This window comes from Hylobates moloch, unplaced genomic scaffold (assembly GCF_009828535.3).
Source record: "Hylobates moloch isolate HMO894 unplaced genomic scaffold, HMol_V3 SCAFFOLD_17, whole genome shotgun sequence".
NCBI classification, from domain to species: domain Eukaryota; kingdom Metazoa; phylum Chordata; class Mammalia; order Primates; family Hylobatidae; genus Hylobates; species Hylobates moloch.
The window spans coordinates 39,006,608-39,032,806 of NW_026652292.1; the positions used below are offsets into that span (position 1 = coordinate 39,006,608).

Sequence of the window (26,199 nt, forward strand, 5' to 3'; positions counted from 1 at the left end):
ATTCAGTCATATTCTATCTGATAGTGACATAAAGGGATGTTTTATATAGGTCATATAGTTATTACCTTCAAAAGTTTAGAACTCTATTCTCAGTAGCATTCTTGGTCTTTAATAACCTTGTGTTCAGTTTTGAAGAGTGGATATTACTAGTTAAACCATAATTTTTATTTAAACCACAGTGATAATTTACCATTTAATTTTTTGTCATAGTGCAAAAAATTCACTGCACTGTATTTGTGCAAGTGAAGTCAACACATTCAGGTTATCTTATTTGTAACAATCATGTTAATCAAACAGGCCTACCATTCACAAAACAGACCAACCAAGTATTTTGTGCTGTTCTGACTCAGCTGTGATGGCTGTGAGATTTTCTTCTACTATGTCAGAGATTAGACTAAATTGCCTTACAGGCCCCTTCCACATAAAACTTACATCAAATAAGCATTTCTCATCTTAGACCTCTGCCTTTATTTTAAAACAAGCACCTTATATATGTGAGATAAAATATTGATCATATACGTGATTCCTGTAATTTGGAGTGTTCAAAAGGGGCACTGCTGCTCCTATTTCAATGCCAGGGCTCAAAACAACTTTTCCCTTCCTTGTGACTAAAATACCACACCCAGCTGGGTTCTCTATTCTGTTCCATAATCTACATGTCTGTTGTTTTTTTTAACAGTGCTATACTGTTCTGATTATTGTAGCTCTATAATTTATTTTGAAATTAGATAGTGCAATGGCTCCAGGGTTGTTCTTTTTACTCAAGATTGCTTGGGCTATTTGAGGTCTTTTGTGATTTCATATGGATTTTAAGATTGTTTTGTCTACTTCTGTAAAGAATGTCATTGGCATTTTGATAGCGATTGCATTAAATACGCAGATCATTTTAGATAGTATGGACATTTTAACAATATTAATTCTTCTAATCTATTTATCTGTGTCTTCTTTCATTTCCTTCATCAATGTTTTATTACTTTCAGTGCACAAGATTCTCACCTTCTTTGGTTAATTCTTAAGTATTTTTATTGCCATTGTGAATAGGATTGTTTCTTAATTTCCTTTCCAGATATTTTGTAATTTGTATATAGAAATGTGATCGATTTTTATATGTTGATTTTGTATACTGCAACTTTACCGAATCTGTTTATTAGTTCTAATAGGTTTTCTAAGTATATAGTCATGTCATCTGCGAATATAGATAATTTTCTTCTGTTCTGATTTGGATGCCCTTTATGTCTTTCTCTTTCCTAATTGCTCTGTCTAGGATTTCCAGCACTATGTTTAAAAGAAGAGGCAAAAATGTTAAACACACTCCTGAACAATCATTGAGTCAAAGAATAAACCAAAGGAATTTTAAAAGTATCTGAGACAAACGAAAACACAACATAACAAAACCTATAGGATACAGCAAAAGACATTTTAATGGGGAAGTTTATGGCTGTAAAGCCTAAATTTAAAAGGAAAAAAATATATATCCAATAAGTAATCTATCTTTACACCTCAAGGAACTAGAAAAAGAACAACAAATTAAGCCCAAAGGTAATCAAAGGAAAGAAATAATGAAGATTATAGGAGAAATCAATCAAATAGAAAATAAAAAACAACAGAAAATTTGACAAAACTAAGTTTGTTTTTTTTGAAAAAATAAACAATTGACAAACGCTTCGCTACACCGAAAAAAAAGAAAGATGTCAATAAATAAAGGCAGAAATGAAACAGAAGACGATACAACTGATATCCTAGGGGGCGTGAGGAGGATAATAAGGGACTATTAAGAGCAACTATATGCCACCAAACTGGATAACCTAGAAGAAATAGTCAAGTAGCTAGGAATATACAACCTGCCAAAACTGAGTCAGAAATAGTCGGAACATACCAATAACAAATAAGGAGATTGAGTAAATAATCAAAAATCTCCTACCAAAGAAAAGTCTAGGATGAGGTGGCTTCATGGGGAATTCTATTAAACACTCACAGAAAAAGTAATACCACTTTTTCTTAAACTCTTTCAAAAAATAAAAGCAAAGGGAACACTTCCAAACTCATCCTATGAGTCCAGCATCACCCTGACACCAAAATCAGGCAAAGACACTGCAAGGAAAGAAAATTACATCCCAATATCCCTGATAAACACAGACTCAAGAATCCTCAATAAAATACTATCAAATAAAATTCAACAGCCCATTAAAAAGATCATATATCCTAACCAAGTGGGATTTATCCCTGGGATGCAAGTATGGTTCTGTATACACAGATCAATCAATGTGATACACCATATGTTTTCTATTTATTATCAAAATGAATAGAAAAAAACACATGAACACCTCAATAGATACAGAAAAAACATTTGACAAAATTCAACATCCACTCATGATTAAAACTCTCACGACATAGGCATAGATAGAGAAGATAATAGGCATGGAAGGATCTTGCCTTAACACAATAAAGGCCATAGATGAAAAGCTTACATCTAACATCATAATCAGTGGGAGAAAACAGAAAACTTTCTCTTTAAGATCCAGTACAAGGCAAGCACAAGTTTTAAAATAGCCTTTCTTGGCCGGGTGCTGTGGCTCACGCCTGTAATCCATATCCTGGCCAACATGGTGAAACCCCGCCTCTACTAAAAAAAAAATACAAAAATTCTCTGGGTGTGGTAGCGCATGCCTGTAATCCCAGCTACTAGAGAGGCTAAGGCAGGAAAATCACTTGAACCATGGAGTTGGAGGTTGCAGTGAGCCGAGATCGCACCACTGCACTCCAGCCTGGCTGCAGAACGAGACTCCATCTTGAAGAAAAAAAAAAAAAAAATAGCCATTCTTAAAAATGAATATTGTATGATGTCTCTTGCAAATAAATGATGACTCATTGAGTTCACTTTCCCAATGCTTTTACAAGCCTTTATTGAGCAAGGTAATAGATAAGAACTATCTATATTTGACCATTTTCATCCAATTGATTGCCAAGATAGTATGATTAATCTGCTTATTTAAGCTACCCAGTGGTTTCCTTTCCAATAGCTCTTTTCTCTCCTTAATAGGAAACTGTTTCTCTTTTTCAGACATTCACCCTTCATTCACTTAACCATGTGCCTCAGGGGAAGCTGATCGCATCCAAGCTCCAAGGGAGTTCTTTTGGAATAATTTTCCTCTCTCCCAAGAGATGGACTATGTTCTTCTGGTTGTTATAAGACTGTATATAATGCCTAAAATTGTTGCAGATTTCTTGTTTCTAGTCTAAAAATCATGCCAGCAGGATGATTTTGGAGGATAGCAAGAAAAGTAAACTAAAAGGATCTGGTTTTTTGGTAACATTATTGAGCTGATTAATCAATTACCCTAAGAGACTTTTCAGTTACAATGAGAGAAATGCTACCTTCCTTTAGTCTTATCAATGAATCTTTTCAGTAGGGACTTATGGATTATGTAAAAGATAATTCAATGAGATGTAGAAAAAATTGCAATTCTTATTTATCTTTATTTTTATCTGAAAATTCAAAGCCAGTCATCTTACAAAAATGTAATAACTGGGATAATATTCCTTTTTCTATCTATAAGTTAATTATATGTCATGCATGATACACAAGGTTCTTCTTTCTCTGAGGAGAATGGGAGTTCTAAAACTGAACAATTGTATGTTTACTTTTTCCCCTAGTTTCAGTGTATGGCCATGTAGTACAGTTTATATGTATCTGGATAAGAGGATTGATAGATAAAATTAGCTAGTTCTAACCAAACTAATCCTTTCAAAATGGACAAGTAGTTTTAAAAAATAAAACATATATTGAGGACAATAATAATTATAATAATGCAAGCACAAGCCAACAATAAGAAAGTATCAGAGCTGTCACTTCTCCTATCCCCATACTAGCTCTTTATCAGGCATATTAAGTTAAAAAGTAGTGAAAGTCTATTAGACTTGATAAAATGTCAGCCAACAGTGGCCAATTAACTGATTTTGGAAAATTAATTTATGGAAAAACCATTGTATCTTTAGAAATGGTTCCACCATTAGGCAACTTCTGGGCTGAAAATGTGTCACTTTTAAGTATTCTCACTTGCACATAAAACTTGGAAACAGAATGATAAATTTAATGAAAATCCTTCAAATGTACCTCATGTTTCTGGTAAAACATATAAGGATCTCGGAAGTTGTCACTCCCTGCTAACAACAAGTAAAACATTGAGCAAACTGAAAAATCAACATTTCTTAGACTCTTTTGATCAGAGAAGTGAGGTCGCAGGACAAACTGATGCACCTAAAATTGGAGACAGGGAGGCAGACTCAGAGAATCACAACTTACAAGAGCAGAAACCTCCCTGTTTGTCAGACTAGGAAACCCTAAAATGTAATTTTGATGAATTGCAGGAGGCTCACTGTGGTCAAATCTAAGAGATTAAAAATTTCAGGGGACCCAATCCCATAGGAGAGCCCTTATAGTTTTGTAAGTTTTACCTGTAAGAGCTCTACTCAGATCTCACAGTTAAGATATGAGAAAAATTCCCTCATGTTGTTGGCCGGAGGAGAAGAAAAGTAACCATTTTGAAATAATCCACAGCTTCTGTTCTTAACAAAGCCTGACTTGAAAGAAGTTATTTTATCTGAGCCTAAACTACTGGGGTTTTAGCCGAGGATAAGCTGCCTTAGAGGAGGAAAATATCCTATTTCAGCTCCCCCTAGCCTTCCCAACTCCAGCCCACTCTAGCCATCCCACCTCACCAAAGGGGAGAGGGACTGAGAAGCATGTGGGTAACTCATAGACCAAAGACACAGGCTTACTGAAAGACTGAGACCTAATCACAGGACTATAGAATGCTTCTCCTTCCACAACACCTTACCCTCAAATCACTAAAGGCGTATTTACTGGTACTTGGTCTTGAGCTTTGTACAAAAAATTAAAAGGCACACTAAAAGAAAAAAAATAGTTTGAGAAAGCATCAAAACCAGACACAGAAATGGCAGGGATATTGGAATTATTAGACCAGAAATTTTTAAAAACTGCAGTTAATATGCTAAAGGCTCTAAACAAATGAAGAATGCCTTTGTTGGACTCATTAGTAGACTAGACATAGCCTAATGAAAAGAATTTCTCAGTTTCAGGAAAGACTCTCTGAGCTTGAGAATATGCCAATAGAAACTCCCAAAACTGAAATCTCAGAAAAAAGAAAAAAGACTAGGAAAAAAGTAACAAAATATCCAAAAACGGTGTAATAACTACAAAAGGTGTAACAAACACTTAATTGGAATACCAGAAGGAAAATAAAGAAAGAAAGGAACAGAAGAAACATCAGAAGCAATAATGACTGAGAATTTCCCCTAATTAATATCAGATACCAAACCACAGATCCAGGAAGCTCAATGAACACCAAGCAGGGTAAATGCTCGAAAAACTACCCATAGGCATGTCATATTCAAACTGTAGAAAATAAAAACAAAGAAAAAATTTTGAAAGAAGAGTAAGGAAAATTCTTTACCTACAGAGGATCAAAGATAAGAATTATACCCAACTTCTTCTCAGGAACCATGCAAACAGTAAAGGAGTAGAGTGAAATATTTAAAGTGCTGAGAGAGATAGAATAAAACACCAACCAATAATTCTGCATCCTGCAAAATTATTGTCCAGAAAGTAGAAATAAAGTCTTTCTTAGACAAAAATTGAGAGTATTTGTTGCAAGTATACCAGCCTTGTGGGAAATGATGAAAGAGGAGAGAAGCAAAATGATATAGGCCAGAAACTTGGATCTACATAGAAAGGAAGAACATTAGAGAAGGAATAAGTGAAGGTAAAATAAAAACTTATTTTTCTTATTCTCAATTGATCTAACAGATAACAATTTATTCAAAATTATAGCAACAATATATTATTAAGTAATTATAGCTTATGCATAAGTGAAATGTATGCTATCAATGATGTAAGGAATGAGAAGAAGGAATTATGAATACTTTAGTATAAAGTACTTGTACTACCTGAGAAGCAGTATAATGGATTTGAAAGTGGACCTGAATTCATTGTAAATGTATATTGCAAATTCTAGGACAATCCCTAAAAAAAAAAAAAAAAAAAAAAAAACTAAAAATAGAAGTATAATGGATTTGCTAAGAAAGAAGAGAAAATGGAATCATATGAAATACTCAAAACCATAAAAGGCAGAAAAAGAATAGAAGACAAAAATAGGATCAAAGAACAAGGTCTATGAATAGAAAAGAGTAACAAATACGGTAGACATGAATCCAACTTTATCAAAAATCACTTTGAAAATCAATAGCCTAATACACAGTTTATAAGACAGAGATTATCAGAGTGGATCAAAAAACATTACCCTACCATATCTTTCTACAAAAAAAAAGTCTACTTTAAATATAAAGGCACATATAGATTAAAAGCTAAGGGCTGGAGAAAGATATGCCATGCTAACACTAAGAACACTGGAGTAGCTATATTCATTTCAAACAGCAGATTTTAGAGCATGAAAAATTATCCAGGATAAAAAGGGGTATTACATAATGATAAAAGTGTTAATTCCCCAAGAAGACATAAAATTGTTTTATATATGCATCTAGCAAAGGCATCAAAAATATGTGAGTCAAAGATTGATAGAACTGCAAGGAGAAATAGATGAGTCCACTATTGTAGTTGAAGATTTCAACATTCTTCTATCAGAAAATCAGTAAGGACACAGTTGAAATCAACAATACCATCAATCAATTGACTATAATGGACATCTACAGACTATTTCATCCAACAACAGCAGAATACACATTCTCCTCAAACTTAATGAATACTCACCAAGATAGATCCCAATGTGGTTTATATAATGGACATCTACAGACTATTTCATCCAACAACAGCAGAATACACATTCTCCTCAAACTTAATGAATACTCACCAAGATAGATCCCAATGTGGTTTATAAAACACACCTTAGCAAATTTGAAAGACCAGAAATCATACAATGTCTGCTCTCAGGCCACAATGGAATTAAAGTAGACATCAAAAACAGAAAGATAGATGAAAATCTCAAAATATATGCAGATTAAAGAACACTTAAATAATACAGTGGTCAAAGAACAAGTATCAACAGAAATTTTAAAATATTTTGAACTAAATAAAAATGAAAATACAATTTATTAAAATTTGTGAAATGCAGCAAAAACAGTGCTTAAAGAGATATTTATAGCGTTAAATGTGTATATGAGAAGACAACAAAAAACTAATATTAATTTAAGCTTCCACTTTAGGAAATAAGAAAAAGGAGAACAAATTAAATCCAAAATAAGTAAAAAAAAAGAAATATAAAAGTAAAGCAGAAATTAATAAAATTGAAAACAAGAAATCTATAGAGAGCAATGAAACTAAAAGCTGTTTTTTTGAAAAGATCAATAAAATTGACAAGTCTCTAGCCACATGAACTAAGGAAATAGGAGAGATTACGCAAGTTAATAATATCAGAAATGAAAGAAAGGACAGCACTACAAATGTCATGTTCATTAAGAGGATAATAAAGGAGACCAGCCTGGCCAACATGTTAAAATCCCATCTCTACTAAAAATACAAAAATTAGCCAAGCATGATGGTGTGTGCCTGTAATCCCAGCTACTCGGGGGCCGAGGCAGGAGAATAGCTTGAACCCAGGAGGCGGAGGTTGCAGGGAGCCAAGATCACGCCATCGCACTCCAGCCTGGGCGACAAGAGCGAGACTTCATCTCAATATAAAAAAAAAAAAAAAAAGAAGAAGAAGATAATAAAGGAATACTCTGAACAACTCCGTGCTCAACTCAAATATTTGATAACCTATGTGAAATGGACTAATTTCTTGAAAGACCCAATCTGACAAACTGAAGCAATCATCAAGATTAAGATTTGTATTAAATATGACCCTTAAAAATGTAATGCTTTTCCTATCGGTTTCTCATCACAACCTTTGAAAACTAATTGATTTTAGATTTTTACTGAATTTTAATACTTTGATATAATGCCTCTGCAAGTTTTATATGTGGACCCTATTTCCAAGTCTCCTCTCAATGTTATTATGCTACAGAACAAACCTTCCTAAAGCATTGTTCAGGTATTGTCAAAAATCTTTACTGATTTGTCGTTATTTTGTTTAACTACTTCTTAGTTTTGTTTATAGTCAAGGTTTTAATTTTAATACTGTGATTTAATACCTCTGCAATAGTTTCATAAGTGAACTCTATTTCCAAGGCTCCTCTCAACGTTACTCTACTACAAAAGAAACCTTCCTAAAGCATTGTTCAGATAATGTCAAAAATCTTTACTGATTTTTTGTTGTTTTGTTTAACTACTTCTTGTTTTTGTTTATAGTCAAGGTTGTAATTTTAATACTGTGATTTAATACCTCTGCAATAGTGTCATAAGTGAATTCTATTTCCAAGGCTCCTCTCAACTTTACTATACCAAAAAACAAACCTTCCTAAAAGCATTATTCAGATAATGTCAAGCATCTTTACTGATTTGTTGTTTTGTTTAACTACTTCTTGGTTGTGTTTATAGTTAAGGTTGTAGAGGGGAAATTGTAATAGGATGTCTATTGAGGCTTTTCCTGTTTACCTGGAATTAGTGACTAGGGCCCATGCCACAATTAACAACAAAATAGCTGCATATTTCCATATTCTAATGACATCTGCTAAAAAGTTGCCAAATGTTGGAGTGAGTCCAGACTCTGCATATATTTGCTACAACCACCTAAAGGACTGGAACTTCGAAGTTAAATAGAGAATTTTTTACCTCTCCTCATTTCCTGTCTCCATCCCCCAAGAGATGACCCAGAGGAAAGACAGGGAAGAGCAACTAAGGAGTAAACTAAGACTTCTTTTCCACTTCTATTGACTCTTTACAGCCACTGATCTAGCCAGTGATAAGGATCATGAAAACTTTCAATCAAATAGGGAATTACAGTTTTAAACCGACCTGGATGTTTAGTAATCAAAATTAACCACAGGGTTTTTAAAATTTGTTAAAAATATTAAAGTATTGTTTTCAGTTACCCAAACCAGAAACCTAAAAAGAAAAGGCTCCCCCTTTCTCTTTTGCCTCCTGTATCTAAGGGGTCACTAAATTCCTAGGTAATTCTATCATCTAAATAATAATTCTCCTCGTTGCTTCCATTTTTCCATACTGCCACTGACCTAATTTAGGTTCCTGTTATCTCTTACTTGACCTATACTTACTGATCTCCATTCCTCTAGGGTCAAAACCCTCTCATTCATCATCTACATTGCCAGATAATCGTTTTAGCATGTAACTCTCATTATTTCACTTCTGCACTATTCAAAGTTCTTTGATGACTCCCTGTAACCTCTAAAACCAAAATCCAAAATTGTTCATCTAGAATATGTCTACCTAGTGATAGGATCCCAACCTATATAGCATCTCCTGCTCACACTTTACACTTCAACAATACCGTACTTGAATTGTAGTTTTTCCAAGCTGTATTCACTCAAGCCCATGGTCTTCTGTGCGATTTTCTGTATTTAGAATGCTCTCTCTTAACATGGGGTAAGCCTATCACTTAAATCTCGTCTCAAGTAGCTTCTCTTCTCTAAATCCTTTCCTGACTTCAGGCTGCCCTAGGTTTTCTTTTTACAGGTTCCTGTAGTATTTCAGATATACTGCCATTAAAGAGCAATTATCATAGCATATTATAACTACTAACACATTTGACTCAGCACTAGGCTGTAAGTTCTTTGAAGAGCAGTAACTCTTTTCACTTTCATATTCTCAGTGTCTAGCGTGATGCCTGATGTGTAGCAGCTGCTGGATTCATGTTTGTTGAATGCATACATAATGGAAGCTAAAATGTTGAACATACTTTCATATTAATTGAAAAGTGCTATGTATTATGATGTTCTTTGATTATTCTTACACAGTTGAAAATGAACAACTAAAAATAAGTGCTGATCTTATAAAAGAGAAGTTAAAGTCTCATGAACAGGTGAGTTTATGTATCATTCTATTCAGTCAAGTCCCTGTGGAGATTTATCTTTTCAAATTAGAAAAAAAAAAAGAGGTTTTTAAACTAATAAACACAGCCAAATGTTTGTGGGTGTGTGTGTGTGTGGCGATATACATATATATGCTAGAATCTTTAGTAAATGACAATTTGTTTTCAAAGCAATACAAGTTTTAAGAGTTTATTTTTACAAAATATAAAGTACTAACAAATAACTTGCATTACTTTTTCTTTCTACCAAAAAGAGATGCAGTTATTTTGCTACATATTTTTCAATTATGTTAATAGAGTTTTTACTCTAGTAAACTCTATTTTTACTACTTGTGAACTTTTTTATTATAATGTAAATGAATCTATACTCTTTATGATTTGGGTGATCATTACATCATTCCAATACAGGGGGCATTTCATGTGGATCACAAATTATTTCTCTCCCAGGAGCCACCATACCCTCTGCTACTTTTCCTTATCTCCTGTAGGAACAGTATATATAGTGACAGCAGTTGTAGAGCACATGAACAGTGTCTAAAAAGCATAAAAGATGCTAAATAAATGTCGGTTCCCTGTGCTCTTTGAGAGGTTCATTATGCTAACTTCCTCATCTCTCAAGAGCTAATATGTCAAATTCTAGCAGACAAAAGATCCTCAAAACTCAAGTTGAATCTATAGGAGGCTTCAACTTGAAGAATCTTCTCTAAATTCAGTCTGGTTCCTCATCTGAGGACCCTCTGAAGAAACCTGCCCAGAACTTCTGGTTAATTCTGTACAGTAATAAGTAGCATTCTGGCTATGCTCTTAGAAAATTTAGCTTTTCATCACCAATTTTGAGATGGTTTTTAAGTATTTCTGAAATGAATCCTACCCTTTCTCCCCTTTTCTTTTCCTTTTTCCCTTTATTCTTTCCCAATCCCTTTCACATATTGACTCTAGATCTCAAAAATAGATGGTAAAGTCAGGTTGTAATTGGGGTGGGGAACCAGGGGGAGAAAATTTGACCTACTTTCTTTTCTAAAACTTCAAGCACTAGGATACTGCTTTGTCAAGAATACTATAGGAATGTTCAGAGGGGAAGAAATTAAAGAGAAAACACCACAACTCAAGAGTCTGAATTTCTTACTTAGGGGCTGCCCAAAGCAAACTATGACAATGCAGATTTGCTAATTCAAAACCTCTGAATACATCTAAAATTCATGGAGAACAGCTCCCCAGGAACAAATTCAGGAGCTACCCAATAGCAGTATTTGTGAGAGTAGAAGGATTTTGCAACTTGTATAGAGAGAATCATTGTTTTGTATATCAAGAGTGAAACCAGAGGCTATTCCTTGGAATTTAAAGTTCCCAGAAAGCATATGAAAAGAAGACAACCAATTGTAACCTATTGGGGATTAGTCTCCTTAGAAGAATGAAAAGATTACATTTTTTAGGAATGGCACAGGCTAAAATGGAAGAGAAGATCTAGTGAGATAGAGCTTGGTTCAACCCAGATAGAATAGTCTTCATGCCTGGAGGCTGGAATGCAAATCCTGGGTCTCACCGAATTAACTGCAAGCGTTCCACTTTCCTGGTAACATCTTCCTGTGGCAAAAATCAGTGGAGAATAGAAAGGTACATAGGTTTGTCTCTTGTGGTTTCTCAGAGCAGCAACAGCTTAGTGCACACGGTTGTCAGGAGTAGTTTATAAAAGCTGCTCTGTAGTTGCCCATCTGGAAATCTAGATACATAGAAAATGGCAATTTGTGGGATTGCCCTCTGGGTTCACCCGCCCAGTTTTAATCAGAGCCGAGAAGTTGAATAGCTTTGTCCATTCCTACAAGTTGCCTGACAGGATAAGTAGAACAAACAGAAATCCAGGCAAAATCTCTTGAACTGAGATATAACATGGAGGAATGTATGCCAATTTTTAATTGTAGGCATATAAGCCAGTGTGTCTTGACCTGTTTTAAATTTTCTAACCTCCTCGATACCATGAAATATCTATTAAAAGCTATGAATCCTCACTGAGAAAAAATGCACACACACACACACAAAAATAAATACGTGTATAATTTTACATTAAATTTTGGAAGTTGATCAAAAGCCTATTCACTGGGTCTAGGTTAAAAGTTCTGACTTAAATAATTCTTATTGGCACTCCCATTCATTCAAGAAATATACATCAAGATACATGTGTGTGCACATATATACATGTATTTACACACAAGGAGTTGGGAATACAATGGTGAGTCCCAGCTGTTAGGTATTAGAGGCTTTTATTGACCTCTTGCCTTTATTATTGCCTTTTTATTACTATCATACTTTTATTCTTCCTGCTTTCCTTTTCTGTTGCCTACATTTTAGGCCTCTGAATAATTTCTTCATGTAGGACCATACCCCTGGTAAAGTTGTAAAATTTATCTTCACAATTGTAAAATAACTGTCTTCCATCACCATTCTCAATGCTCCTCTCCCTGTTCTTAACATAATAAATCACCCCTATCCTTCAACAACCTAAGAAGCTAATCTCAGGCAGCTGTCAAGCACTTTCCAAATCCCAAACTCATCTTTCTCTCTATGCCTCCTCATAAAGCATACCCTTACCATGGGTAATACTTAATCTTGCTCTGGGAATTAGGAATATTTATATAACGTTTGGAAACAGAAGTTCAGCTTATATTCAAAGAGACTCATCTTACATTATAGTGGAGCTTGCTAGCTATTGAACAGTGCCTTTTGTTGGCTCTAATGTATAATTTTGGCTTATATTGAACATACCTTAATTCTGTAGTGGCATTTATTCATAAAATTAAATATTTTGAGCATCCTTAATATTCTAAACCCTGGTGATGACTATCTAGAAAGCAAAGATAAAAAAAGACATTGTTTCTATAATATCTTTATCTTATATCCTTGGATCAGAAATTGATCTTTCTTATGGAATTCATGAAGCAGAGAGTAGAGTGGTGGTTAGGCTGTAGGTGGAGGCAGCAATTGGGGAGATGTTGGTGAAAGGATAAAAAATTTTAGTTGGAAATGAGGAATAGAATCAGGAGAGCTATTGTACAATTTGGTGACTGTTATCAATAACGATGTATCATATACTTCAAAATTGCTAAGAGAGTAGTTTTTAATGTTCTCACCACAAAAAAGTGATAAATATGTGAGGCAAATGGATATACCTCACATATTTAACATATATTTAACGTATCCATAATATAGATATGTTAATTGGCTTAAGTTAGGCATTCCACAATGTATACATACATTAAAACATCATGTTGTACATCATAAATATATATAATTTTTAATTTTCAAATTAAAAATTTAAAAATTTTTTTTGAGACAGAGTCTCACTCTCTCACCCAGGCTGGAGTGCAGTGGGGCCATCTCGGCTCACTGCAAGCTTCAGGGCCTCCCAGGTTCACGCCATTGTCCTGCCTCAGCCTCCCGAGTAGCTGGGACTACAGGTGCCCACCACCACGCCCAGCTAATTTTTTTTGTATTTTTAGTAGAGACGGGGTTTCACCGTGTTAGCCAGGATGATCTCGATCTCCTGACCTCATGATCTGCCTGCCTCAGCTTCCCAAAATGCTGAGATTACAAGCGTGAGCCACCATACTGGGCCAAAAATTTAAATTAAAAAATAAATACTTTATACATACAAAAAATAAAATAAAATGGTTCTATCTCAAAGCTGATTATTCAAACAATGAACAATATTTTTCCTTGTAGATATGATAACTTTTAATTATTAGAAAGGTGAAATTGTTCCTTTATATTATTTATAGTACCTTTTAAAAAAGTAATATAAATGGAGAATTTTTAAAGTATTTAAAAAGTAATATGAATGGAGAATTTCACCTTTCTAGGAATCAAAAGTTATATACACATATTTAAATTTTAAAAATTAATATATATTTTAATCTTTAGGAACATAAGAATAATATTGCCAAACTTGTAAGTGAAATGAAAATCAAAGAGGAGGGATATAAGAAAGAAATAAGCAAACTTTATCAGGACATGCAGAAAAAAGGTAAGTTTAAAATAAACTTGCTTTTGTGTTATAGATTCAAGGGATATAATGTGCAGGTTTGTTACATGGGTATTTTGTATAATGCTGGTGTTTGGGCTTCTAGTGAACTCATCAATTATATAGTGAACATAACTCGTGGTAGATCATTTTTCAACCCTCACCCCTCCTACCCTCCCTTCTTTTGGAGTTCCCAGTGTCTATGGTTTCTATCTTTATGTCAATGAGTACTCATTGTTTAGCTCCCACTTATAAGTGAGTACATGTGGTATTTGACTTTGTGTTTCTCAGTTACTTCACTTGGAATGATGCCCTCCAGCTCCAGCCATGTTGGTAAATAACTCAGTTTTATTCTTTTTTATGGCTGCATAGTATTTCATGGTGTGTATATACCACATTTTCTTTATCCAATCCATCATTGATGTGCACTTAGGTTAATTCCATGACTTTGCTATTGTGAATAGAACTGTGATAAACATGCAAGTACAGGTGTCTTTTTGATAAAACGATTTATTTGCCTTTGGGTAGATACCCAATAGTAGGATTACTGGGTTGAATAGTAATTCTATTTTTAGTTATTTGAGAAATCTTTGTAATGTTTTCCATAGGGGTGAAATTAATTTACATTCCCATTAACAGTGCATTATTGTTCCCTTTACTTCACATCCCTGACAACATCTCTTATTTTTTTGACTTTTTAGTAATAGTCATTTTGACTGGTTTGAGAAGGTATCTTATTGTGGTTTTAACTTGCATTTATCTGATAATTAGTAATGTTGAAGATTTTTTCATATGCTTGTCAGCTGTGTGTATGTCTTCTTTTGAGAAGTGTCTACTCAAGTCCTCTTTGCCCACTTTGTAATGGGATTGTTTTTGTCTTGTTGATTTGTTTAACTTCTTTGTAGATTCTGGATATTAGTCCTTTGGTGGATATATGGCTTGCAAATATTTTCTCTCATTCTGTATGTTGTCTGTTTATGCTGTTGATTGTTTCTTTTGCTGTACAGGAACTCTTTAAATCCGATTTGTCTATTTTTGTTTTTGATGTATTTGCTTTTGAGGTCTTAGTCATAAATTCTTTGCCTAGGCCAATCTCCAGAAGAGTTTTTCCTATGTTTTCTTTTAGGATTTTTATAATTTAAGGTCTTACACTTAAGTCTTTAATCAATCTTGAGTTAATTTTTGTGTATGGCAAGGGATGGAGGTCCAGGTTAATTCTTTTTCATATGGATAACCAGTTTTCCCAGCACTGTTTGTTATAATACATAGGGAATCTTTTCCTTGTTTTTTTTTATTATTGTACTTTAAGTTTTAGGGTACATGTGCACAATGTGCAGGTTTGTTACATATGTATCCATGTGCCATGTTGATGTGCTGCACCAATTAACTCGTCATTTAGCCTTAGGTGTATGTCCTAATGCTATCCCTCCCCACTCCCCCTACCCCACAACAGTCCCCGGAGTGTGATGTTCCCCTTCCTGTGTCCATGTGTTCTCATTGTTCAGTTCCCACCAATGTGTGAGAACATGTGGTGTTTGGTTTTTTGTCCTTGCGATAGTTTACTGAGAATGATGATTTCCAGTTTCACCCATATCCCTACAAAGGACATGAACTCATCATTTTTTATGACTGCATAGTATTCCATGGTGTATATGTGCCACATTTGCTTAATCCAGTCTATCATTGTTGGACATTTGGGTTGGTTCCAAGTCTTTGCTATTGTGAATAGTGTCTCAATAACATACGTGTGCATGTGTCTTTAGAGCAGCATGATTTATAATCCTTTGGGTATATACCCAGTAATGGGATGCCTGGGTCAAATGGTATTTCTAGTTCTAGATCCCTGAGGAATCGCCACACTGACTTCCACAATGGTTGAACTAGTTTACAGTCCCACCAACAGTGTAAAAGTGTTCCTGTTTCTCCACATCCTCTCCAGCACCTGTTATTTCCTGACTTTTTAATGATGGCCATTCTAACTGGTGTGAGATGGTATCTCATTGTGGTTTTGATTTGCATTTCTCTGATGGCCAGTGATGATGAGCATTTTTTCATGTGTTTTTTGGCTGAAAAAATGTCTTCTTTTGAGAAGTGTCTGTTCATCTCCTTTGCCCACTTTTTGATGGGGTTGTTTGTTATTTTTTGTAAATTTGTTTGAATTCATTGTAGATTCTGTATATTAGCCCTTTGTCAGATGAGTAGGTTGCGAAAATTTTCTCCCATTTTGTAGGTTGCCTGTTCACTCTGATGGTAGTCTCTTTTGCTGGGCAGAAGCTCTTTAGTTCAATTAGATCTCATTTGTCAATTTTGGCTTTTGTTGCCATTGCTTTTGGTGTTGTAGACATGAAGTCCTTGCCCATGCCTATTTCCTGAATGGTAATGCCTAGGTTTTCTTCTAGAGTTTTTATGGTTTTAGGTCTAACATGTAAGTCTTTAATCCATCTTGAATTAATTTCTGTGTAAGGTGTAAGGAAGGGATCCAGTTTCAGCTTTCTACATATGGCTAGCCAGTTTTCCCAGCACCATTTATTAAATAGGGAATCCTTTCCCCATTTCTTGTTTTTGTCAGGTTTGTCAAAGATCAGATAGTTGTAGATATGTGGTGTTATTTCTGAGGGCTGTCTTCTGTTCCATTGATCTATATCTCTATTTTGGTACCAGTACCATGCTGTTTTGGTTACTGTAGCCTTGTAGTATAGTTTGAAGTCAGGTAGCGTGATGCCTCCAGCTTTGTTCTTTTGGGTTAGGATCGACTTGGCGATGCGGGCTCTTTTTTGGTTCCATATGAATTTTAATGTAGTTTTTTGCAATTCTGTGAAGAAAGTCATTGGTAGCTTGATGGGGATGGCATTGAATCTATAAATTACCTTGGGCAGTATGGCCATTTTCACAATATTGATTCTTCCTATCCATGAGCATGGAATGTTCTTCCATTTATTTGTATCCTCTTTTATTTCATTGAGCAGTGGTTTGTAGTTCTCCTTGAAGAGGTCCTTCACATCCCTTGTAAGTTGGATTCCTAGGTATTTTGTTCTCTTTGAAGCAATTGTGAATGGTAGTTCACTCATGATTTGGCTCTCTGTTTGTCTGTTATTGGTGAATAAGAATGCTTGTGATTTTTGTACATTGATTTTGTATCCTGAGACTTTGCTGAAGTTGCTTATCAGCTTAAGGAGATTTGGGGCTGAGACGATGGGGTTTTCTAAATATACAATCATGTCATCTGCAAACAGGGACAATTTGACTTCCTCTTTTCCTAATTGAATACCCTTTATTTTCTTCTCCTGCCTAATTGCCCTGGCCAGAACTTCCAACACTATGTTGAATAGGAGTGGTGAGAGAGGGCATCCCTGTCTTGTGCCAGTTTTCAAAGGGAATGCTTCCAGTTTTTGCCCATTCAGTATGATATTGGCTGTGGGTTTGTCATACATAGCTCTTATTATTTTGAGATATGTCCCATCAATACCTAATTTGTTGAGAGTTTTTAACATAAAGGGTTGTTGAATTTGGTCAAAGGCCTTTTCTGCATCTATTGAGATAATCATGTGGTTTTTGTCTTTGATTCTGTTTATATGCTGGATTACATTTATTGATTTGCATATGTTGAACCAGCCTTGCATCCCAGGGATGAAGCCCACTTGATCATGGTGGATAAGCTTTTTGATGTGCTGCTGGATTTGATTTGCCAGTATTTTATTGAGGATTTTTGCATCAATGTTCATCAAGGATATTGGTCTAAAATTCTCTTTTTTGGTTGTGTCTCTGCCCGGCTTTGGTATCAGGATGATGCTGGCCTCATAAAATGAGTTAGGGAGGATTCCCTCTTTTTCTATTGATTGGAATAATTTCAGAAGGAATGGTACCAACTCCTCCTTGTACCTCTGGTAGAATTCGGCTGTGAATCCATCTGGTCCTGGACTCTTTTTGGTTGGTAAACTATTGATTATTGCCACAATTTCAGAGCCTGTTATTGGTCTATTCAGAGATTCAACTTCTTCCTGGTTTAGTCTTGGGAGGGTGTATGTGTCAAGGAATTTATCCATTTCTTCTAGATTTTATAGTTTATTTGCGTAGAAGTGTTTATAGTATTCTCTGATGGTAGTTTGTATTTCTGTGGGATCGGTGGTGATATCTCCTTTATCATTTTTTATTGCATCTATTTGATTCTTCTCTCTTTTCTTCTTTATTAGTCTTGGTAGCGGTCTATCAATTTTGTTGATCATTTCAAAAAACAAGCTCCTGGATTCATTAATTTTTTGAAGGGTTTTTTGTGTCTCTATTTCCTTCAGTTCTGCTCTGATTTTAGTTATTTCTTGCCTTCTGCTAGCTTTTGAATGTGTTTGCTCTTGCTTTTCTAGTTCTTTTAATTGTGATGTTAGGGTGTCAATTTTAGATCTTTCCTGCTTTCTCTTGTGGGCATTTAGTGCTATAAGTTTCCCTCTACACACTGCTTTGAATGTGTCCCAGAGATTCTGGTATGTTGTGTCTTTGCTCTCGTTGGTTTCAAAGAACATCTTTATTTCTGCCTTCATTTTGTTATGTACCCAGTAGTCACTCGGGAGCAGGTTGTTCAGTTTCCATGTAGTTGAGCAGTTTTGAGTGAGTTTGTTAATCCTGAGTTCTAGTTTGATTGCACTGTGGTCTGAGAGACAGTTTGTTATAATTTCTGTTCTTTTACATTTGCTGAGGAGAGCTTTACTTCCAACTATGTGGTCAATTTTGGAATAGGTGTGGTGTAGTGCTGAAAAAAATGTATAATCTGGGCCAGGCGCGGTGGCTCACACTTGTAATCCCAGCACTTTGGGAGGCCGAGGCGGGCAGATCACGAGGTCAGGAGATCGAGACCACGGTGAAACCCTGTCTCTACTAAAAAATACAAAAAATTAGCCGGGTGTGGTGGCGGGTGCCTGTAGTCCCAGCTACTCGGAGAGGCTGAGGCAGGAGAATGGCATGAACCTGGGAGGCGGAGCTTGCAGTGAGCCGAGATTGCGCCACTGCACTCCAGCCTGGGCGACAGAGCGAGACTCCGTCTCAAAAAAAAAAAGAAAAAAAAAGTATAATCTGTTGATTTGGGGTGGAGAGTTCTGTAGATGTCTATTTGGTCCACTTGGTGCAGAACTGAGTTCAATTCCTGGGTATCCTTGTTAACTTTCTGTCTCATTGATCTGTCTAATGTTGACAGTGGGGTGTTAAAGTCTCCCATTATTATTGTGTGGGAGTCTAAGTCTCTTTGTAGGTCACTAAGGACTTGCTTTATGAATCTGGGTGCTCCTGTATTGGCTGCATATATATTTAGGATGGTTAGCTCTTCTTGTTGAATTGATCCCTTTACCATTATGTAATGGCCTTCTTTGTCTCTTTTGATCTTTGTTGGTTTAAAGTCTGTTTTATCAGAGACTAGGATTGCAACCCCTGCTTTTTTTTGTTTTCCATTTGCTTGGTAGATCTTCCTCCATCCCTTTATTTTGAGTCTATGTGTGTCTCTGCACGTGAGATGGGTTTCCTGAATACAGCATACTGATGGGTCTTGACTGTTTATCCAATTTGCCAGTCTGTGTCTTTTAATTGGATCATTTAGTCCATTTACATTTAAAGGTAATATTGTTATGTGTGAATTTGATCCTGTCATTATGATGTTAGCTGGTTATTTTGCTCGTTAGTGATGCTGTTTCTTCCTAGCCTCGATGGTCTTTATAATTTGGCATGATTTTGCAGTGGCTGGTACTGGTTGTTCCTTTCCATGTTTAGTGCTTCCTTCAGGAGCTCTTTTAGGGCAGGCCTGGTGGTGACAAAATCTCTCAGCATTTGCTTCTCTGTAAAGGATTTTATTTCTCCTTCACTTATGAAGCTTAGTTTGGCTGGATATGAAATTCTGAGTTGAAAATTCTTTTCTTTAAGAATGTTGAATATTGGCCCCCACTGTCTTCTGGCTTGTAGAGTTTCTGCCAAGAGATCCGCTGTTAGTCTGATGGGCTTCCCTTTGTGGGTAACCCGACCTTTCTCTCTGGCTGCTCTTAACATTTTTTCCTTCATTTCAACTTTGGTGAATCTGACAATTATGTGTCTTGGAATTGCTCTTCTCGAGGAGTATCTTTGTGGCATTCTCTGTATTTCCTGAATCTGAATGTTAGCCTGCCTTGCTAGATTGGGGAAGTTCTCCTGGATCATATCCTGCAGAGTGTTTTCCAACTTTGTTCCATTCTCCCCGTCACTTTCAGGTACACCAATCAGACGTAGATTTGGTCTTTTCACACAGTTCCATATTTCTTGGAGGCTTTGTTTGTTTCTTTTTATTCTTGTTTCTCTAGACTTCCCTTCTCGCTTCATTTCGTTCATTTTATCTTCCATCGCTGATACCCTTTCTTCCAGTTGATCGCATGGGCTCCTGAGGCTTCTGCATTCTTCACGTATTTCTTGAGCCTTGGCTTTCAGCTCCATCAGCTCCTTTAAGCACTTCTCTGTTTTGGTTATTCTAGTTATCCATTTGTCTAATTCTTTTTCAAAGTTTTTAACTTTTTTGCCTTTGGCTTGAATTTCCTCCTGTAGCTCAGAGCACTTTGATCTTCTGAAGCCTTCTCTCAACTCGTCAAAGTCATTCTCCATCCAGCTTTGTTCTGTTGCTGATGAAGAACTGCGTTCCTTTGGAGGAGGAGAGGCGCTCTGCTTTTTAGAGTTTCCAGTTTTTCTGCTCTGTTTTTTCCCCATCTTTGTGGTTTTATCTACTTTTGGTCTTTGATGATGGTGATGTACAGATGGGTTTTTGGTGTGGATGTCCTTTCTGTTTGTTAGTTTTCCTTCTAACAGACAGGACCCTCAGCTGCACGTCTGTTGGAGTTTGCTAGAAGTCCACTACAGACCCTGTTTGCCTGGGTGTCAGCAGTGGTGGCTGTAGAACAGCACATTTTTGTGAACCACGAATGCTGCTGCCTGATCGTTCCTCTGGAAGTTTTGTCTCAGAAGAATACCCGGCCGTGTGAGGTGTCAGTCTGCCCCTACTAGGGGGTGCCTCCCAGTTAGGCTGCTTGGGGGTCAGGGACCCACTTGAGGAGGCAGTCTGCCCGTTCTCAGATCTCCAGCTGCATGCTGGGAAAACCACTACTCTCTTCAAAGCTGTCAGACAGGAACATTTAAGTCTGCAGAGGTTACTGCTGTCTTTTTGTTTGTCTGTGCCCTGCCCCCAGAGGTGGAGCCTACAGAGGCAGGCAGGCCTCCTTGAGCTGTGGTGGGCTCCCCCCAGTTCGAGTTTCGGGGCTGCTTTGTTTACCTAATCAAGCCTGGCCAATGGCGGGTTCCCCTCTCCCAGCCTTGCTGCTGCCTTGCAGTTTAATCTCAGACTGCTGTGCTAGGAATCAGCGAGACTCTGTGGGCATAGGACCCTCTGAGCCAGATGCAGGATATAATCTCCTGGTGTGCCATTTTTTAAGCCCATCGGAAAAGCGCAGTATTAGGGTGGGAGTGACCCGATTTTCCAGGTTCCGTCTGTCACTCCTTTCTTTGACTAGGAAAGGGAACTCCCTGACCCCTTGCACTTCCCGAGTGAGGCAATGCCTCGCCCTGCTTCAGTTCGTGCACGGTGCACAGCACCCACTGTCTTGCACCCACTGTCTGGCACTCCCTAGTGAGATGAACCCGGTACCTCAGATGGAAATACAGAAATCACCCGTCTTCTGCGTCGCTCAGGCTGGGAGCTGTAGACCAGAGCTGTTCCTATTCGGCCGTCTTGGCTCCACTCCTCCCTCATTGTTTTTTTTTGTAGAATTTTTGAACATTAGTTTGTTACAGGTGTGTGGCTTTATTTCTGTGTTCTTTATTCTGTTTTACGGATCTATGTTTCCATTTTTGTACTAGTACCATGCTGTTTTGGCTATTATAGCCTTGTAGAATAGTTTGAAGTAGGGTAATGTGATGCCTCCAGCCTTGTTCTTTTTTCTTAGAATTACTTTGGCTATTCAGACTCCGTTTTGGTTCCATATAAATTTTAAAGCTGCTTTTTTTAATTCTGTGAAAACTTACATTGTTAATTTGATAGGAATTGACTATGTAGATTGCTTTGGGTAGTATAGTCATTTTGATGATATTGATTATTCCTATCAATGGGCATGGAATGCTTTTTCATTTGTTTGTGTCATCTATGATTTATATTATCAAACTGTTTTGTTCTCCTTGTAGAAGTTTTTCATCTTCTTTGTTAAATGTATTTCCAGGTAATTTTGTGTGCGTATGGTAATTGTTAATGGGATTGAGTTCTTGATTTGGTTCTCAGCTTGAGTGTTGTTGGTTTATAAGAATGCCACTGATTTTAATGCATTCATTTTGTATCCTGAAAGTTTACTGAAGTCATTTGTCAGGTCTAGGAGGAATCTTTAGGGTTTTCTAGGTGTAGAATCTTTTAGATGAATCTTTAGGATTTTCTAGATGTAGAATCATATTATCAGCAAACAGATATAATTGGACTTCCCCTTTTCCAATTTGGATTGCTACTATTTATTTCTTTTTCCTGATTGCTCTAGCTACAGGCTTTCAGTACTATGTTGAATAGGGGTGGTGACAATGGATATCCTTGTTTTGTTCCAGTTCTCAGGGGACATGCTTTCAACTTTTCCCCATTCAGTATGATGTTGGCTGTGGGTTTGTCATGTATGGCTCTTGTTATTTTGAGGTATGTTCCTTCAATGCCTATGTTTTAGGGTTTTTTATTATAAAGGGTGTTGGATTTTACCAAATGCTTTTTCTGCATATACTGAAATGACAATATAGTTTTTGTTTTTAATTCTGTTTGTGTAGCGAATCACATTTATTGACTTGCATATATTGAACCATCCTTGAATCCCTGAAATAAGGCCATTTGATCCTGATGAATTATCTTTTTGATGTGTTACTGGATTCTGTTTTGTTGGGGATTTTTGAATCTGTGTTTATCAGGCATATTGGCCTGTTGTTTTATTTTTTATTAGGTACTTGCCAGATTTTGATATCAGCATGATACTGGTTTCATTGCATGAGTTAGAGAGGCCTCCCTCCTCCTCAATTTTTTGGAATAGTTTCAGTAATGTTGGTACCAACTCTTCTTTGTACATCTGGTAGAATTTGGCTGGCCTGTAAATACTCTGGTCCTGGGATTTTGTTGTTGTTGTCTTTGGTATATTTTTTATTATTTATTCAATTTGATAATACATTAATGGCCTGTTCAGAATTTCAATTTCTTCCTGGTTCAATCTCTGGAGGTTGTATGTTTCCAGGAATTTTTCCATTTGCTCTAGATTTTCTAGTTTGTGCACGTAGAAATGTTCATAGCAGTCACTGAAGATCTTTTGTATTTCTGTGATATTAGTTGTAATGTCAACTTTATCATTCCTGATTGTGCTTATCTGGAAACTTCTATTTCTGTTTTTCTTGGTTAATCTAGCAAGTGATCTATCACTTTTGTTTGTCCTTTCAAAAAACCGAGTTTTTGTCTCATTGATCCTTTGTATGGTTTTTTGGAGTTTTGTTTTCATCTCATTTTCGTTTAGTTCTTCTCTGATCTTTGTTATTTCTTTTCTTCTGCTACCTTTGAATTTGGTTTGTTCTTGTTTTTCTGGCTCATTTAGGTGCAACATTAGGTTGTTAATGTTACATCTGTCTTCCTCAGGTAGGCATTTAGTGCTATAAACTTTTCTCCTAATACTACTTTTTCTGTAACCTAGAGGTTTTGGTATGTTATGACTGCATTTTCTTTTGTTTCAAAATAAGTTTTTATTTCATTTTTTTGTTGCTGTTTTTTACCCAAAAGTCAACCAGGAGCAAGTTGTTCAGTTTCCATCTATTTGTGTGGTTTTGCAAGTTCCTTTTGGTATGGATTTCTAATTTTGTTCCATTATGGTCCACATATACATTTGATATAATTTTATTTAAAAAATTATTGAGACTTGTTTTATGATCAAGCATATGGTCAATTTTAGACAATGTTCTATGTACAGATGAGAAAAAATGTATATTCTGCAGTTGTTTAGTGGAATGTTCTGTAGATGTCTATTAGGTCCATTTGGTCAAAAGTCCAATTAAAGTCCAGAGTTTCTTTATTATTTTTCAGCCTCCATGATCCAGTAGACTTGTCTCCAAGCTTTTAAATTATTCCTTCTGCTTGGTCTAGTCTGTTGCTAAAACTCTCAACTGTATTTTAAAATTCCGTTAGTGAATTTTTTAATTCCAGAAGTTTTTGTTTTGTTTTGCTTTTTAAAATGTAGCTACCTCCTCTTTTATATCCTGAATCATTTTCCTGGTTTCTCTGTGTTGGTTTTCAACTTTTTGGATCTCTTTGAGTTTCCTTGTGATCTATATTTTTAAATTCTTTATCTGTCAATGGGGCATTGACAACCCCACTACTATTGTATAGCTGTCTATCTATTTTCTTAGGCTTAGTAATATTTGTTTTATAAATCGGGGTGTTACAGTGTTGTGCACAGTTAAATCTGCTTGTTAAATCTTGTTGAACTGAAGCCTTTATCATTATATAATAGTATTTAGGTAATTATCTCTTGCTGAATTGAAGCCTTTATCATTATATAATACCCTTCTTTGTCTTTTTTTACTGTTGTTGGTTTAAAGTCTGTTTTAATTGATACAAGAATATCAACCCCTGTTCTTTTTCATTTTCTATTTGCATGGTAGATCTTTCATCACCCCTTTACTTTGAACCTATGGTGTCATTACACATAGGATGGGTCTCTTGAAGTCAGTAGATGGTTTAGTCTTGTTTTATTAACCCCATTTGCCAATCTGTGTATTTTAAGTGGAACATTTAGGCTGTTTATGATTAATATTTATATGTGAGGTTTTGTTCCCATTAGAGTGTTGTTAGTGAGCTTTATAGTCTCAATTGTTTAATTGTTTTATAGGATCTGTGAACTTTGTACTTATGCGTGCTTTTATGGTAGCAAGTATCATCCTTTTGTTTCCATGTCTAAAACTCCTTTGCGCATTTCTTGTAGGTCTGGTCTGGTGATGATGAATTCCTTTAGCACTTACTTATTTGGAAAAGACTTTATTTCTCCTTCCTTGTTTGGTGGATATAAAATTCTTGGATTGCATTTTTTTTTTCTTTAAGAAGGCTCAAAAGAGGACCTCAGTTTCTTCTGGCTTGTAAGGCTTCTGTAAGAAGTCTGCCATATAATCATTAGACTATTTAAGGTCAATGCCAAAAAAAAAAAAAACCCTCAAAGGCAGCTAGAGAAAATAGCCAGATTACCTATAAATGAAATCCAATCAGGCTAACATAGTAGACTCCTTACAGAAGCCTCACAAGCCAGAAGAGACTGAGATCCTCTTTTTAGCCTTCTGAACTCAAACTCACGACCTCAGGTAAACTGCCTGCCTTGGCCTCCCAAAGTGCTGGGATTACAGGTGTGAGCCACCATGCCTGGCCCTTCATCTGTATGTCTCTGGGATAGTAACTGTCCAAATATTTTTGCCATTTGCTTGTTGAATTGTTTGACTTCTTCCTATTGAATTCTTAGTGTTCTTTATATATTTTTGGATATAAATCCTTTATCAAATATCCATTTGCAAGTCTATGGATTATCTTTTCATTTTCTTAACAGTATTAAAGAACATAAATTAATAACTTTGATGAAGTCCAATTTATAACTTTTGCCTTTATTGTTTGTGCTTTTTGTTGCTTTCCAAGAAGTTGTGCCTGCATGGTCCTGTAGCTTCCCATGGACCTGCTGGCTCCCCATACTTGCCAAACGCAGAGCAGCTTGTGGGGTATATTTGCAGGGGATTTGGTGGTATGGTGATGCAAAGACATAGATCCTTTGGGCAGCAGCAGTGGCCCACAACAGGTACACAGCCAGTACAGCAGCCACCATCTCAGTTCAGGCCTGAGGCATATGCAGGCATGCCTACATGAGCTAGCCACCTGGTTTTCCTTCCTCAGGAAGTTCCTAAATGACCACCAACAGTATTGCCCAGTGTCACAGGGGCAGAGGACCTCCTTAGTAGTTTGGCAGTCAGCAGATTGTTGCAGGAGTGAGGAAAGCCAAGAAGCACCCTCACTTACCCTTTCTGCAGGGCTCTGAGTTCCTTTGGTGTTGATCTCTGCTAGACTCTTGCTGCCTTCATTTTCTGCACTTTGGCTTCTTCCTGTGGGCTCTCTGACAGGTCCTGGCTCTCTTCCCTCAGTTTTCCTTTCAGAACATGTCCATTCACAAGTAACTTTGGTCTTTTTGAGAAGGACTAGCA

At 36.3% G+C, this 26,199-nt stretch overlaps 1 protein-coding gene across 1 annotated transcript in view; it reads left to right on the top strand.

Moving 5' to 3' along the window:
- CCDC152 (coiled-coil domain containing 152) overlaps nucleotides 1-26,199 on the top strand; it is a 49,521-nt gene that overhangs the window by 13,026 nt on the left and 10,296 nt on the right. Inside the window, exons 5-6 of the mRNA XM_032135972.2 lie at nucleotides 9,889-9,953; nucleotides 13,878-13,980. Of these exons, the coding sequence (XP_031991863.1) occupies nucleotides 9,889-9,953; nucleotides 13,878-13,980 (168 nt within the window). The remainder of the gene's footprint in view (nucleotides 1-9,888; nucleotides 9,954-13,877; nucleotides 13,981-26,199) is intronic.